The sequence below is a fragment of the Clupea harengus genome, chromosome 18 (genome assembly GCF_900700415.2).
Source record: "Clupea harengus chromosome 18, Ch_v2.0.2, whole genome shotgun sequence".
Taxonomy (NCBI): Eukaryota; Metazoa; Chordata; class Actinopteri; order Clupeiformes; family Clupeidae; genus Clupea; species Clupea harengus.
In genome coordinates this window covers 21,159,961-21,174,417 of record NC_045169.1, presented here as the reverse complement: position 1 = coordinate 21,174,417, position 14,457 = coordinate 21,159,961, and the positions used below count along the sequence as shown (strand labels likewise).

At 45.0% G+C, this 14,457-nt stretch overlaps 1 protein-coding gene across 32 annotated transcripts in view; it reads right to left on the bottom strand.

The window, feature by feature from the left end:
• The window catches only part of LOC105903130 (protein tyrosine phosphatase receptor type D), a 198,734-nt gene that overhangs the window by 93,645 nt on the left and 90,632 nt on the right, over positions 1–14,457 (bottom strand). For all 32 annotated transcript variants that reach the window (XM_042710462.1, XM_031585469.2, XM_031585467.2 and 29 more), the window contains exons 3-4: positions 11,845–11,990; positions 10,181–10,322 (exon numbers count right to left, since the gene is read on the bottom strand). In XM_042710462.1, the coding sequence (XP_042566396.1) occupies positions 10,181–10,322; positions 11,845–11,990 (288 nt within the window). The remainder of the gene's footprint in view (positions 1–10,180; positions 10,323–11,844; positions 11,991–14,457) is intronic.

The window sequence follows — 14,457 nt, the reverse complement described above, 5'->3', positions numbered from 1 at the left end:
GACCTTAAAGTCAGCCCTCCTTCACACACACTCACACACACACACACACACACACACACACATAGACGCACTCACATGCACACACACGGAATGTGGGCATTCTTGTAAAACACATTTGTCAAGAGAGGTTTTTTTATATTTATCTCCCTCTTCTCTTAATGAGCCGTAGATTACCCCATGAATACACGCAAGCACGTAGGGTAGCATAAGCCACAGGCATAGGCGGCAAATCGTTCTTTTCATATCCGCAGGCTGGGAAAAAAAAATTCCTCACTCGCAATGTGCGCGTAGGGACGTCTCCCAAGATGGTGCGCTTAATAATCTATTATGTCGGAGGCAAGGGCATTCTCTAGCCCGGCTGAAAAGGTATTTAACGTTCATCTCGGCCTGACCCGGACACCTGTCTCTCACATTAGTCAGAGTCTCCGAGGAGGGCCCAGTGACACACAATTAACATTGAATATGATCTCACTCGGAGGTCAACGCAGAGAGAGACCCAGACGGACTATCGCTGGTGAGCAGAAACCCCCAAATCCCACCCATAATCATCCAGTCTGGCCTGGCAACGGCTCCCTGTCCCCCCCCCCTCTCTCTCTCCATCCCCCCTCTCTCTCTCTCTATCCCTCTCTCCACCCCCACCTCTCTCTATCCCTCTCTCTCTCTATGTCTGTGTTCTCAGATGAGGCAGTGGTCTAGCTTCTCCATCCCTCTGTCTCTCTCTCTCCATCCCTCTCTCTCTCTTTCAAGTATAGCCTGCCAACGGCTCCCCAACTCTCCCTGTCTCTCTCTCCATCTCCATCCCTCTGTCTCTCTCCCTTAATGTCTGTGTTCTCAGATGAGGCAGCGATCTAGCTTCTCCACCTCTCTCTCTCTCTCTCTCTCTTGCTCTCTCTTTCCTTCCCTATGAAAAAAACCCTCTTTGATGCCTCCCCACTCTCTGCTCAGGCCTGGCTGATGAAGAGTCTCGCTGAGCAAAAGGCCGGTAGATGCTGGCGAGGTGGGTCAAAGCATTGCTTGTCACCAGGACAGATCAACCCCCCTGACAGTCCCTGCGACACACCTGTTTTGGGGGTTGAGCCACCTAGAGTAGTCATCAGTAGAGTATAGAGTAGTCCTCTGGCATCAAAGTGAAATGGATACCCAGAAACCCAGATAGGAGAGAGTCCTTTTCTCTTTATGTATGTAAGATACAGATTAGCACTTGCGGATATGTCAAAGGAGATCTGACAGGAGTTGTCTTTAGAGTGATGGATGTTATAGGTGTATCATGGTAATTAAGATACAAGAGAAAGACAGACCTGAGGGTGAAAAGAAGAAAAGAAAGAGAGAAAGAAAGAAAGAGAGAAAAGAAAGAGAGAAAGAAAGAAAGAGAGAACAGAAAGAGAGAAAGAAAGAGAGAGACCGCATATATGAATGGGATGGGTTTTACTTCCACAGAAGGGGACTGCAGCTTTTCAGTGGATTGCTGTGCTGGATAAGTAAATAGTTAGTTTTATTGCACTTTACTGTGTGCTGAGCCTGAGGTGCTGTTAAGAGTACAAAGCAACCTCTCTTTACCTCAGCGGGTTACATGGACTCAGGCCATATCGCACACTTCCTTTCAACACGGTCTTTTCTTCTGGCTCACATCCCCTTCTTCTTTATGCTGTTCTTTTCTTTTCCTTTAGCTCTTTTAAACTCATCTGTTTCTCAAAATAAAACCTTACTTTTATGACAATTAGAGAGGTGGTGGTGTGTGTGTGTGTGTGTGTGTGTGTGTGTGTGTGTATGGGGTAGGGGTATAATAAATGCTATAAATGTAACAAGAGCTCGTATTAGCCATCAATGCTGGCTTTCATACGGGTAGACAGGAGGGCTCTGATAGTATGTCTGTGTGTGTGTGTGTGTGTGTGTGTGTGTGTGTGTGTGTTTCATACGGGGAGACAGGAGGGCTCTGATAGTATGTCAGGATGCCTGGAGCTATCAGCAATAACTGAGCTCTAAGGAGCATTTATATTTCCCCCCTCGCGTACCGTGTGTGTAGAGACACACACCAGTCAAATAGCTTAGAACTCATTTAGAGGATGGGAACCTGATTCAGCCCAGATCTATCCCAGAGTCCCCTGCTCTTTGGACCCTGTCCTGTCACTGCAGTCCATCCCCCCCCCCTACATTTCAGCACATTTCAGGCCTTCGTATTTATATATAAAAGCCTTTTTCTTGCAGTGAATGAATAAACACAGCCTGGTGGCATCTCTGTTTTCCCCTCTTCTTCTGTCATACCATCACATCTCTCCTTTTCATACAGCCTTTTTAGTCGTCTGGCTGTGTGTATACACACTCTGCTTTTATCATATTTTCATACAGCGCATATTTTCATTTCAGTGCTTTTACAGCATATGTGAATAGCCTTTTCACAGGCTATGTATTCCCTCAGACAACACACTAAGTGCAGGAAGTGCCTCGGCTGAGTCAATCCATTGAGTAAGGTGATGTGTTGTAACTGATGAATGCTTGTGAGGCTGTACTGTGCTCAGGCTTGCTTGACAATTACACTGCATTAACTTGAGAGGCTAGAGTGTGTGTGTGTGTGTGTGTGTGTGTGTGGGTGGGTGGGTGTGTGTGTGTGTGTGTGTGTGTGTGTGTGGGTGGGGGGTGTGGGGGTGGCTTGGGCAGTGTTCATACTTAATCACAATCAGAGTCAACATGGAATGCTTTCAAATGTCCCATTAAAAAAAAAAAAGTAAAAGTTAATGAAATGAACAAACTATTACAAGCAGTGTTTCTGCACAAAGGACCTCCCAAAACACACGTCTCCTCCAAGTATTGCCTCAACAATTTCCAGAGCTGGACTTTTTCTGACATAAACACTGAAAAATGGATATGCAGGTCACGGTTCAATCCCCCGCCGGATCACCATCAAACTAGAATATCCACCTCGCGCGTACTCCGACATACTCCTCAAACTGAAAACAGGCTCATTGGAAACAGACCTTTGCCGGGTCCCGTCTCACCTCGAGCAAGGCTGTGATAAATTATGGAGGTGGATGGGGGATAAGAAGCCTTGACAGGGCGATGAAATATTATTCATAGGGTGCATAAGAGTTAACATAGGACAGAGCAGAGTAGACATTTCCCCCCCCCCCCCCCCCGCCACACACACTCTAATTTCTCGCTCTTCCTCTTAAGAGTTAAACCATATGGACATGGGATGTTTATTTCACGGGTTACACGCGGGGGAGAAGCTCCCGCCAAAGTTGCCGCAGTGTCTGACCAGAGGAGGTCTCCGGCGGTGTCCACGGGCAGGATTGCGTCAGGGGCTACTTCCAGCGGTTGGGCTGCACGCCATGGATGAGATTCAGATTCATCCGTTAATATGTTTAGTATGAAAGGTTGCCAAGTTTATTTGCCACGTGTTAGAGTTCTGAAATAAACACTTGTGTTGAAGCAATGGCGATGGACTTTCCAGTATGACATCCCCACGGTGCACCATTAATCAGTGTAGGCCTGCTATGTAATCGTACAGCAGTACTTATCTTTTCAACTGAATATGAAAAACTTCTCAGTGCATAGTACTCAGTACACACATTAACTAAAGATTTTAAATAACACTTCTCTGTATGTATAAGTCTATTTACTATTTCTAATAAGTAAAGAAGACAAAATATAGGTCAATATATCATCAAATTATCTAACCATAATATGCATTGATGATAATACTACTAATAATAATAAAGTAAAATATTCTATTTGGTAGAAGCAGTGTCACAGGCTCATGTCCGTGTGCACAACCACACCATTGCTGAAAACACTCCTAGGGGAAACAACGAGGGAGTGATATTGACCAAAATAATCGTCAATATGATGTTTGCCATGATCGAGCAGCCCTTATATAGGCAAAGTAAACTGCTGGAAAAACACAAAAAACAAGTTACCTGTCCCCACAATGTTTTCCAGCCTGGGGTTATTTTGAAGTAATTACCATTGCCCTTGCAGGGGGGGCGCAGAGGGGGCGCAGAGGGAGCGAAAGCGGTGGAGGACCTGGAGAGTGTCATTAGGCTGGAATGGGAAGTGACCCCGGAGAGGCAGATTAATCTAGTAGAAAATGACTCAAGTACGGCGCAGATCAAAGCGGGGACATTAGCACCCTCTTGACTCCGTGTCTCAGCCTTAATGCGCCTGCCACTTCTCTGCCCACGCCCCCCCCCCATCCCCGTCAGTCCCCCCGTCCCCGTCCCCATGGTCCTCAGCTTCCTCGGCAACGGTGACGTATTTTGCCCGGAGAGCGCTTGCCAACTGCAATTAGGGGGAAGATCTCCCTCCCTGGTGCCAAAGCCACTCTCTGCATCGGGGACACGGAGTTATGGCACTAATCAAGATAATTGGCAAATGGGAACATTTAATAAGCATAGGAGGTATCCGCACTATATCATACTCCGAAGAGAGGAGAGGCGAGGAGAGGAGGAGAAAGGGAGGGATGGAGGAGAGATATTTTGCTGCACTAGTAAATTCCACTATAGCTTTATGAATCTTTCTTCCATCATCACTGTGCTAATTAGACTATGGAAAATGTTTCCATTGAGTGGCTATATTTGTCTTATTTTTGTTATTAAACCTGCAGTGCAGGGGAACCGATTCAACTGGTGGACATTAAAACCATAATGTTGAACAGCCGTCACTTTACAGTGTCGTCATTTCCCTTCGCATAGTTGTGCGGTGATGAAGGACAACATAAAAAAAATAACCCAGCATCTGCAATAAAACTAACCAGATCATTAGATTTATGGGCCCTTTACAATGGCCGACTGTAAACAACAACAACAACGACAACAATGACCCAATGACTCCCGAGAATCAATAATGTCTCTTAGAAATCAGTGTGGCCTCCATGTGCACACTAGCGGATAACCCAGCATTATCCCGCACACATTATCTATCATTTCGCTTTTTGTGTTGCTGCGTTCCAGAGCCCTCTGTGGCCGAGGCGGATGTTCCTTCCATCCATCTTGTTAGCGGCCAGGGTATTTTCAAGCTATATACTCTAGAGCTAACTTCTCTTCCTCTTCCTCTTCCTCTCCCTCTCTCTCTCTCTCTCTCCCTCCCTAGCAGAAGCAGTTCTGCCTCTTAAATCACACAGTGCAATACAAATACTGTTCCCCATTCCTTGTTGATTACACTGAGAAACTTCCTGCAGATTTCCTACCCAGAAATCAATTTTAGTGGGGACAGTCAGCTCAATATTTTTAATTACAGTAATAAATAACTTGTCATTATCTGTGCTGGCTTCCTTCCTCCCACGTGTACAGTACGTGGCGTTCGGGAGAAGGTGTGCCAGCGCAGGGATGATTCCCCACCAGCGGGTAGCTCGTCTGCGGAGAGACAAGTGCAGGGTTTCCCACCAGCGTGTAGCTCGTCTGCGGAGAGACAAGTTCAGGGTTTCCCACCAGCGCGTAGCTCGTCTGCGGAGAGACAAGTTCAGGGCACCACGGGACCAAACTGAAATACAACTCACCCAGAGAAAGCTCTCAGAAGAAGAAGAAAAAAAACCATAAATGAGGTTACCGAACTTTGCCTCAACTAATGTGCTGTTGCAGACACCTTGTAATTCTTTTCCATCTTTTATTTCTGCTCCCCGCTCACAAGGAGCTCAGTGGAGCAGACGGAAGGAGGAGCTCAGCAGTTTTCTCTTCCTTCTTCTTACTTCCAGAAGACCTCTTGCTCTTTGAAAGAAAGATGCCAAAGCAAAACTGTTTGCGGGGCGCAGTGCGAGCTCCACAGCATTGGCATTCACTGAGTGTGTGTGTGCATGTGCGTGTGCGTGTGCGTGTGCGTGTGTGTGTAGGGGTGCAGCGCGAGCCCCACAGCATTGGCATTCACTGAGTGTGTGTGTGTGCATGTGTGTGTGTGTGTGCGTGTGTGTGTGAGTGTGTGTGTGTGTGCGTGTGTGTGTGTGTGTGTAGGGGTGAAGTGCCCGCTCCACAGCATTGGCATCCACTGAGCTGTTGGACCTCTCTGGGGAGACTGTTTGCCCGGTCACCCTCACACTTTTTTTGCTTAAGTATTACTTCCTTTCTTTCATGAAGGTGAACAAAACAGCTATTCTCACAATGACTTTTCAGTGCGAGTTACAGCCAGGCAGAGAATAGAGGGGGAGAGCTGAGGTAACAAATTTGGACAATTTGCCGAGCAATTTGAGAAGTAAAAAAAAAAAGATTACGTGATGCCTTTTATTGGTAAAGCAACTCCTGAATGAGACTGGGAAGAAGCTTGACAAAGTTTCAACTCCAGGATGTTCAGAGAAAAGCGATGGGAATATTAAATTCACAAGTCTCCGTAGTGAATATAGTTAACAGGTGAGGCTATGAGGGTCTGTATTTATGCACTGTTCTGCTGTCTCAGGTTGACACATGACGATGGGTAATGTTTTTACTGGGCGTCTCAGGACGATCACAAAAAGGGTGCGTGTCTAGACACTCTGCGACTCAAGGGTGCGATAAAATAATGAGAATGGAACATATCCTGTCTGTGTCCTGCCTTGCCTCTCCGACAGGTTTGCATTGTCTGGCGTGGCCTACGAGGAGGTTTCTGGCAGAGTCATTGAGCTCAGTGAAAACCACAAGCAGGTGCAAAACTCTAAAACAACTGGAAAAACTGAACTACCACTACCCCGTCATTTTAAGAGTCTAAATTTCACCATCTTGGTGAGGATAAATATATAAATATATATATTTTATGAATATATAAATATGTATTTTAATATAGATTAAAAGAGTAATAAAACAGAGAGATGGCTGGGTGAATCCTGACTGCTCTGTTAAGCATATGCAGAGCAAGAAAGCACTGATATGGTGGGGAGTGCTTAGACAACATTTAAGCGCTGGTAAATTCTAATATGGATCATCATTCTCCCTTAAGTATAAGCTTGTTTGCATGTCCTCCTCTCAGTCGATTTAACCCACGTTGGCAGTGCTGCGCTCTCAAGCCTGGGAGAGATCTATTTAAGATTCATGGACAAAATCTGACTAAAGAGAAGACATTAATCGCTTTAAATCATAACAGACACCCTGGCTGCTCTTAAGAGAGATGCTAAATAAACAGGAGTTGAGGAGAACCAGCTGTAAAGCCGTGGACAGTGTACCAAAAGAAAAAGAAGAAAAAACTCTAGAATTGGCGGACAGTGACATTGCCGACTGATGATATCAAGCTCTGCTACTTGTACCACATCACTTAACATGTGTGTGTGTGTTGGAGGGGGGAGCGTATTGAAATAAAAAAAATAATGTTAATGATAATGTTTCACATATTGGACGAGTGAGTCCCTTGATTGCAGTTTCACTGTCTCCAATGCAAATGAATGTAGCAACGCCTGGAAGTTCATTGCTAATGCCATTTCTCATCATGTCCATATGATAATATTCCTTCACAGCTCACTCTCTCTCTCTCATCCCCCTTTCCCTCTCTCTCACCCCCTCTCGCTCTCTCTCTCTTTCTCATCCCCCCTCTCTCTCCCTCATCCCTCTCTGTCTCTCTCTCTCTCTCCCTCATCCCTCTCTCTGTCACTCTCTCTCTTCATCATCCCTCTCTCTCTCTCTCTCATCCCCCAGTCACTCCTTCCTTTTTGGCAGCTACAGTGCTGTGTATCTTGTGCCGTCTCAATTACAACAGTGTGTTTCCTCCTTTGTGGAATTACGCACTGTGCCTGTGCCTGGGAGCCAGCATGCTGCCAAACAGATGTTTGCGTCGCTCACTGCGGGCCGGGAGTGAACATCCTCCAGACCCCTTACTGCCCACTATTTGATTCTATTTATTAGTGTTTATCTGTTTCATATTGTGGGTAATATGGTCAGGGAAATGACAAATTGCAAAAAAAACTATAAATATATGTATGTGTACACACACACACACACACACACACACACACACACATACACAAACACACAATATACTGAGCTTTCAGTGCCAGAGCGCCTAACTGAGTCTACTCTCATGAATAATGGGTCTGGAAACTAAGCCTTGGCAGTACCAGTTTAATTAGTTTAAGGATAACACGTTGCATGTTTAAAGGAGCCACCCGAACATGTTCTTCCCTGGTCGTGTGGGAATGTGTACACAGTACATTATTAGGAGTTTTACCTTGTGAGGAGTCAGGTGCTATTACACGACGTCTCTCTAAGAAGATATCTTTGCATATATTCCAAATGTGATTTATAAATGACACATCTTGTTTTGGCCAGTCCATTGAATATGCCACAGGACATTTGCTCCTGCTAAATTTGGTTCTGGATATATTGATCATGAAACACTGCTTAGCTGATGGATGGATTCTTTACACCCCCCCCCCTCCCAAAAAAAAAAACTATGCACATTTCAGGTGATCCTTTTTCAAATCTGTGTCAGGAAGATGCTCCAAGTGAGGTGTGTGCTTCCTCTCTCGTCACCTTCAACACAAGCTGTCACTATTTCATGTCTGCTACTAGGTTCAATGACACTGGCGTTCAAAGACTGCACTAATACATGCAGCGGTGAAAAGAGGTGTTGAAAAAGACAGTGAAAGCCTAAAATGGATTGGCAATAAACATGCAAATAGCTGTGGAACCAGGGAACTAAGGAGAGCAGAAAATTGGTGGAGCAATGAATGTGTGTGTGTGTGTGTATGTGTGTGCATGTGTGTGTGTGTGCGTGTGTGTGTGTGTGTGCGTGTGTGTGTGTGTGTGTGTGTGTATGCGTGTGTGTGTATGTGTGTGTGTGTGTGTGTGTGTGTGTGTGTGTATGCGTGTGTGTGTATATGTGTGTGTGTATGTCTGTATGTGTGCGTGCGAGCGTGTGTGTGTGTGTGTGAGCATGTGTGTGTGTGTGTGTAATGTTGTGCATGCATTACAGGGAGCTGTAATAAAAAAGGGGGGAATCTGCCACCCTCTCGTTTTCCACCAGTCACTTGGCGATTGCATAAAGAGCTTTTGTTCGTATATGTGGCAGAGATAAGGCAGGCCTTTGGCTGCCTGTGAGGCCGGGAGGTTTTCTATAGGGCTGGCTGGAAACTCATTTTCTGGGCCGTGTAATCAGCAGGAAGGCACTGATGGGGCATAATGGAACCTGAAACCTCCCGCTTCCACCACTGCACTTTGCCGCCATTTAATCATCTCTGTAAATGACATGTCATGCTTTCAGAAGATATTAGAACCGCCTCTGGAATTCAGACATGGGGACCATATGGTGTCAGTCATGTATGAATGTGTGTGTGTGTGTGTGTGTGTGTGTGTGTGTGTGTGTGTGTGTGTGTGTGTGTGTGTGTGTGTGTGTGTGTGTGTGTGTGTGTGTGTGTGTGTGTGTGTGTGTGTGTGTGTGTGTGTGTGTGTGTGTGTGTGTGTGTGTGTCAGTATGGGGATATATGAAATGTGAACAAATAACAGGGTCTTGATGTATGAACAGTAGGCTGTGAAACCATACATCGTCCATGCAATGTGAGATCTACTTTGTGGAGTGAGTAATGATTTAAAAAAAGGGGGGAAAAAAGAAACTTTGAGAAGTTCTTGAAAAATGTTGCAAATGTAGCATAAAATTGCCTTTGCTGAGAAGTTCTGTTGATGGCTATGGGAACTAACTACAGAGCAGGGATAACCACTCGGCTAATTACAATATTAATCAAGACTCTGTTAAAACACCCAAGGTCACAGATGGAATAGCATTTCCATATTTCACTTCGGAAAGAACTGGAAGGGACTGTCTGAAGTTCCTACTCAGACTGCGAGCGAGTTTATAATGGACCGGGACCGTACCGGGCCCAGACACTGAGGGCTTGAAATAGAACGACCAGAAACGGGGGAAAAATGTGTAGGAAAGTAGGAAAACATTCATCTTCAGATGAGGTCGCCCAGAACAGCATGATGTCACCAACCAATACATAGTCAAGAGGCAGGAGACTGTGGAGCAAGACTACACAACGAGCAGAAAAGGCCAAGAAGACAGACATGAAAAAAAGCGAGAGAGAGAGAGGGAAAAAGAGAAAGAAAAACAGAGTAAAGAGAAAATGAAAGAAAGAAAGAAAGAAAGAAAGAAAGAAAGAACAAATAAACTCAGAAATGTCAATTACAAAAAACCCAACAGACACGTCTCACCTGTTTGGCCGATGAGGAACTCCACACAGTGTAGTTAGCGCATGTTGGCATTTTTAAAAATGTCTTTGGGTGTTAAGAGCACCTACCACGTAAAACAGTGAGTCTTGTCGTGGCACTCGTCTCCCCAACGTTGTTGGAGGCCATACACTCGTATATGGCTTCGTCCCGTGGCGTACGCAAAGGCTGAATTCTCAGCACTGAGCCTGACCCGTCGTCAAACTCGATTACCTGCAGGGCAGGGACACAAGACAAAAGCAAAGATTATTTTGGCACACAGTTCCAACAATGTCTCTCTGCGTGTCTCTCTCTCTCAAGAACAGTCTCTCTGCATGTGTATATGTGAAATATGTGAGTATTTCTGCAATCATTTTGTATGGTAATTATTTTGACTCAGTCAGTACAGTGGTTCTGGGAGATCATGTTTTAAACCTATTGATAGCAACTATTTGACGTCCCGTGATATCATTCAGCTGGAAGCCATCCGTCGTTACTAATTGGCCTTCAGGGTTATTGTTCACCTTGTGTATGTACTATATGTGACACCTTTCAACTCAGTACTGACATGGTCTTAAAGACAACATGGATGTCCAACAGAAGAAGTAGAAGGAGAAGACTGGGATGGGAAACACATCTATATATATGAAGTATGCATATATATATATATATATATATATATATATATATATATATATATGCTGTATACTATGTATAAGTATATACTCTATATTTCTATCTTGGGGGGTTGTGCAGTGATCCAGTGGTCAAGCTACAACTAGTGCAGGTTAGCATTTGTTAGCAGAAACTGGTGGATAGAAGAGCAATTCCATCTGCGCACTGTGGAGGAGTCGGAGGCAAGCGTAGTACTAGGAGTGAGCATGATTAGACCTTTCTATGTGGCAAGAGATGTTTTCACTTAGGGATGAGGTTAATGCTAAAGGAGAAGGGAGTGATAAACCGGGGTAGTAAGCTAGTCTAAGCATTAGCCAAGAAACCCAACTAGCATAAGCGTTTAACACATCCTGCCTGGATGCCGCAAGCCCTGATAAGACTCCTGCTCCCATGGTAAGACAGGGGGGGGGGGTTCGCAGGACGCTAATAAGATCTTGTCGCGTCTAACAGGAGGGGGTTGTGTGTGTGTGTGTGTGTGTGTGTGTGTGGGGGGGGGGGGGATGACAACAGCACTGCAACAACCGAGGACAGAAATTAATGGGAATCTTATCAGTGTTCTTCTCTGACAAGACAGAAATAATAGGATGCTGCAGAGGATAAGACATTTTTGAAAGACAATGAAATCAAAAGTTTGTTGAAAAATTCTAAACAAAACAAAACAAACCAAAGGAGGAGCAGGACATGCATTAGTGAAGAAAATAAACACATCAACAGATAAATAAACAACACAATGAACAAATGACTAAATAAATGACTTAATGAGTGAGAAGCAGCGATAACTCTGCTGTTGTTTTGGACACTTTCAACCCTAATGAAAAAAAAGAGATAATAATATTTCCTTAGTCTCTATATTCTTCCATGCTTTGCTCTAAACACATTCACTCCAATTGTCAATCTCATTTGCAACGAGTGATCAAAGTGATTACTGGGGTTAATATAAACATCGTTAACTTATTAATTGATGGCTAGATGATTATTTGCTGTTGTTGTTGTTGTTGTTAAAAATACGTCTTAAGTCTTAAGTAACACTATGAACGTAGCACTATGAATGGAGAGAGAGATTTTGGATCGGGACTTTTACCTCAAATCTCTGGTTGCTTACTCTCTTCCCCTTTTTGTTCCATACGATCTTAGGCCGGGGATCACCGCTGGCCTGGCATATGAAGGACGCCACTCCTCCCTGGACGCCCGTTTGGTCATTGGGGGTTCGTAAAAACTTTGGCGGTGCTGTTGAGAGAGCGAGAAACAGAGAGAGAGAGAGAGAGAGAGAGAGAGATAGAGAGAGAGAGAACAATGGTTACAAAAGTGAGCGGTGGAAGAGATTTGTTCATTTTCTTTTCTCCTCTCATTTTTATTCCTTCTTATCAGACCCTGCACCCAGGAGAAAGTCACACAAACTTGCACATTTCAGCATTTTTGTGTTATTGTTAAGAGGATTACCTATAGAGGTCAGACCATATATTACGAGCGCCTCTGATAGAGACGCTATTCCCTTATAAATGGTGTGTGTGTGTGTGTGTGTGTGTGTGTGTATGTGTATGGGGTGGGTGTGTATGGGGTGTGTGTGTGTGTGTGTGTGTGTGCAAATGGAAGGGGTAAAAATTACAATCAAATGAGCTTCCAAGAAGACATGATGGAGGGGAGAGCAGGACCACAGATTATCCTCATTAGGCAGCGCGCCGTTGGGGCGACGCATGCCAGCCCCTGGTGATGTAACACTTAAGGATTACGCAGCGATGCAGAGGGAGAACTCATACATCAGCTCTCTGGGTTTGACTTGTTTGCCGCTTATTTCACTTTTTCATCAAAGCAAAAAACAACATTGCATCACCTTATACCAAAGAGACCGAGAAGCAGATGGGGGGATGATGATGATGATGATGATGTTGATGAGGATGGTTAATCCAACGTTTGTCACATACATCTTTTCACTTTCACATTTCAATATCTTCCGACGTTCACAGAGATCGAAACGTATACAGTATATGGCCTGTTATATGTGCACATAACTGAATGCGTACAACCGACTACATTTCAGTGCAAATGCATGTTAAATATTAGCCGCGTGTGAGCCAGACCCAGGCCAGAACTGAACCTGATCAGGGCCCAAAGTAGAACCGGATAGGTTCCGTCTGCTCCTTGGTATGTCCTAATTAGGAAACATAAGTCGGCCGCGGGGGAGAATGTCAAAACACTCCTCACACGTGTGGCCAAACATTCGGCTAAGTGGGTGATGGAGACGTGTGTGCTGATAGAGCGAGCAACGGATGCAGTCGGTCGACCAGACGTCTCTATGGCAGCAGCGGTGGTGGTAGGTTTTGTTCTCATTACTGTCGGTTAGGGCCACCTTTGCCCCGCTACTGTTTACTCAGATATACAAACACAACCTGTGTGTCTGCGTTTCCGTGTCCAGAGTACGAGAGCGCGGTCGTATGTCTTCGGTGTCGGGGGCTGGGGGGGTATGGGAGAAACACTTTGGATTTGATAAACTTGCTGTCGTCTAAATATACACAGCGCTCTCACTAAATCAACAAAGCATATCTGCTGCTGAGATTTAAGAGTTGAGTTGCTGTGTGAAGAAAAAAGGCCTAGTCTCCAGAGGTTAATGAGATATCTACACAAGCGCCTACAGTTCAGTGTAAAGGGAACAAAACCCAAACAAACAGTTGAAAGGTTACCAAACATGTCTATCCTGGGTAGAGTAACCCTTTTGTATATCATTAAGGGCAGGAGTGACTGCCATTTGTTCCTGTTGTAGCATCGACTTAAACAGGTGCTGCAGGATACCCGGGAGGTGAAACTAGCATAACAAGCAAAGCACAGACAATTAGCTCCCCAGGCCGACTGCACCAACATTTCCCCTCTTTATCTAGTTAAGGTGAATCGCTACTTAAGTGCAGCGCTGATCATGTCCTATATATTTTATATTCTGTTGATTGCTAGTATTGAGGCTAATGAGGCCCCAACTCCAGTTGAGGAAACTGGCACCATTTTAAGAAACGATTAGTGGGGAAACTGCTGAATGTTAATGAGCTGAGATTTTTTTTTTTTTGGAGCTGTAATGGCCAACCTTGCTCTCTCATTTTTGCCATGTGGAGACTGATCCGCGACGTCCGTGCCTTCGCACTTGGCGCTGGAAGCATTTCAGGGCCCAATCATTTCTGACAAGCCCTTCTGGCAAATTCCAGTGATGGGCCTAACAAAGTGTAAAGAGCACCTCCAACTGTGAAGGAATGAAAAAAAAAAAAAACGCTAGGCTGGTTAGCCCCCACAGAAAACCACCCACACTGCTCACAGAGAGGGGAGGCTACGATGGGAAAACCAGGGAGCTGTCTTGATAGCGGATCACTGGCACGGTGATCACCAGGAGCTTTTCTTTTTTCCCCCCCTTCTTTTCTGTGTTCCACCACCTCTAATTGCTTGTCCAATTCATGGCAGGCAGCGAGGTGAGAAGGCAGGCGGCAGAAATATGTTAAAAATGCAAGGGGCCGAGGGCAAAGAGGCTGGGCTGGAGTGGAGTGGAGAGGGTACGGACCGAACACTGTTTTCTTTGTCCGCCGTGCAGCAGGGGGAAAGGGGAAGAGAGCAGAATGCAACCTCCTCGGCTGAAATCTAGCCGCGCTACAGAGCATGAAGATTCAGTCTTCTTCCTTTTTAAAAATGTTTTTTTTTTTTTTTGTCTTTCTTTTTTGTT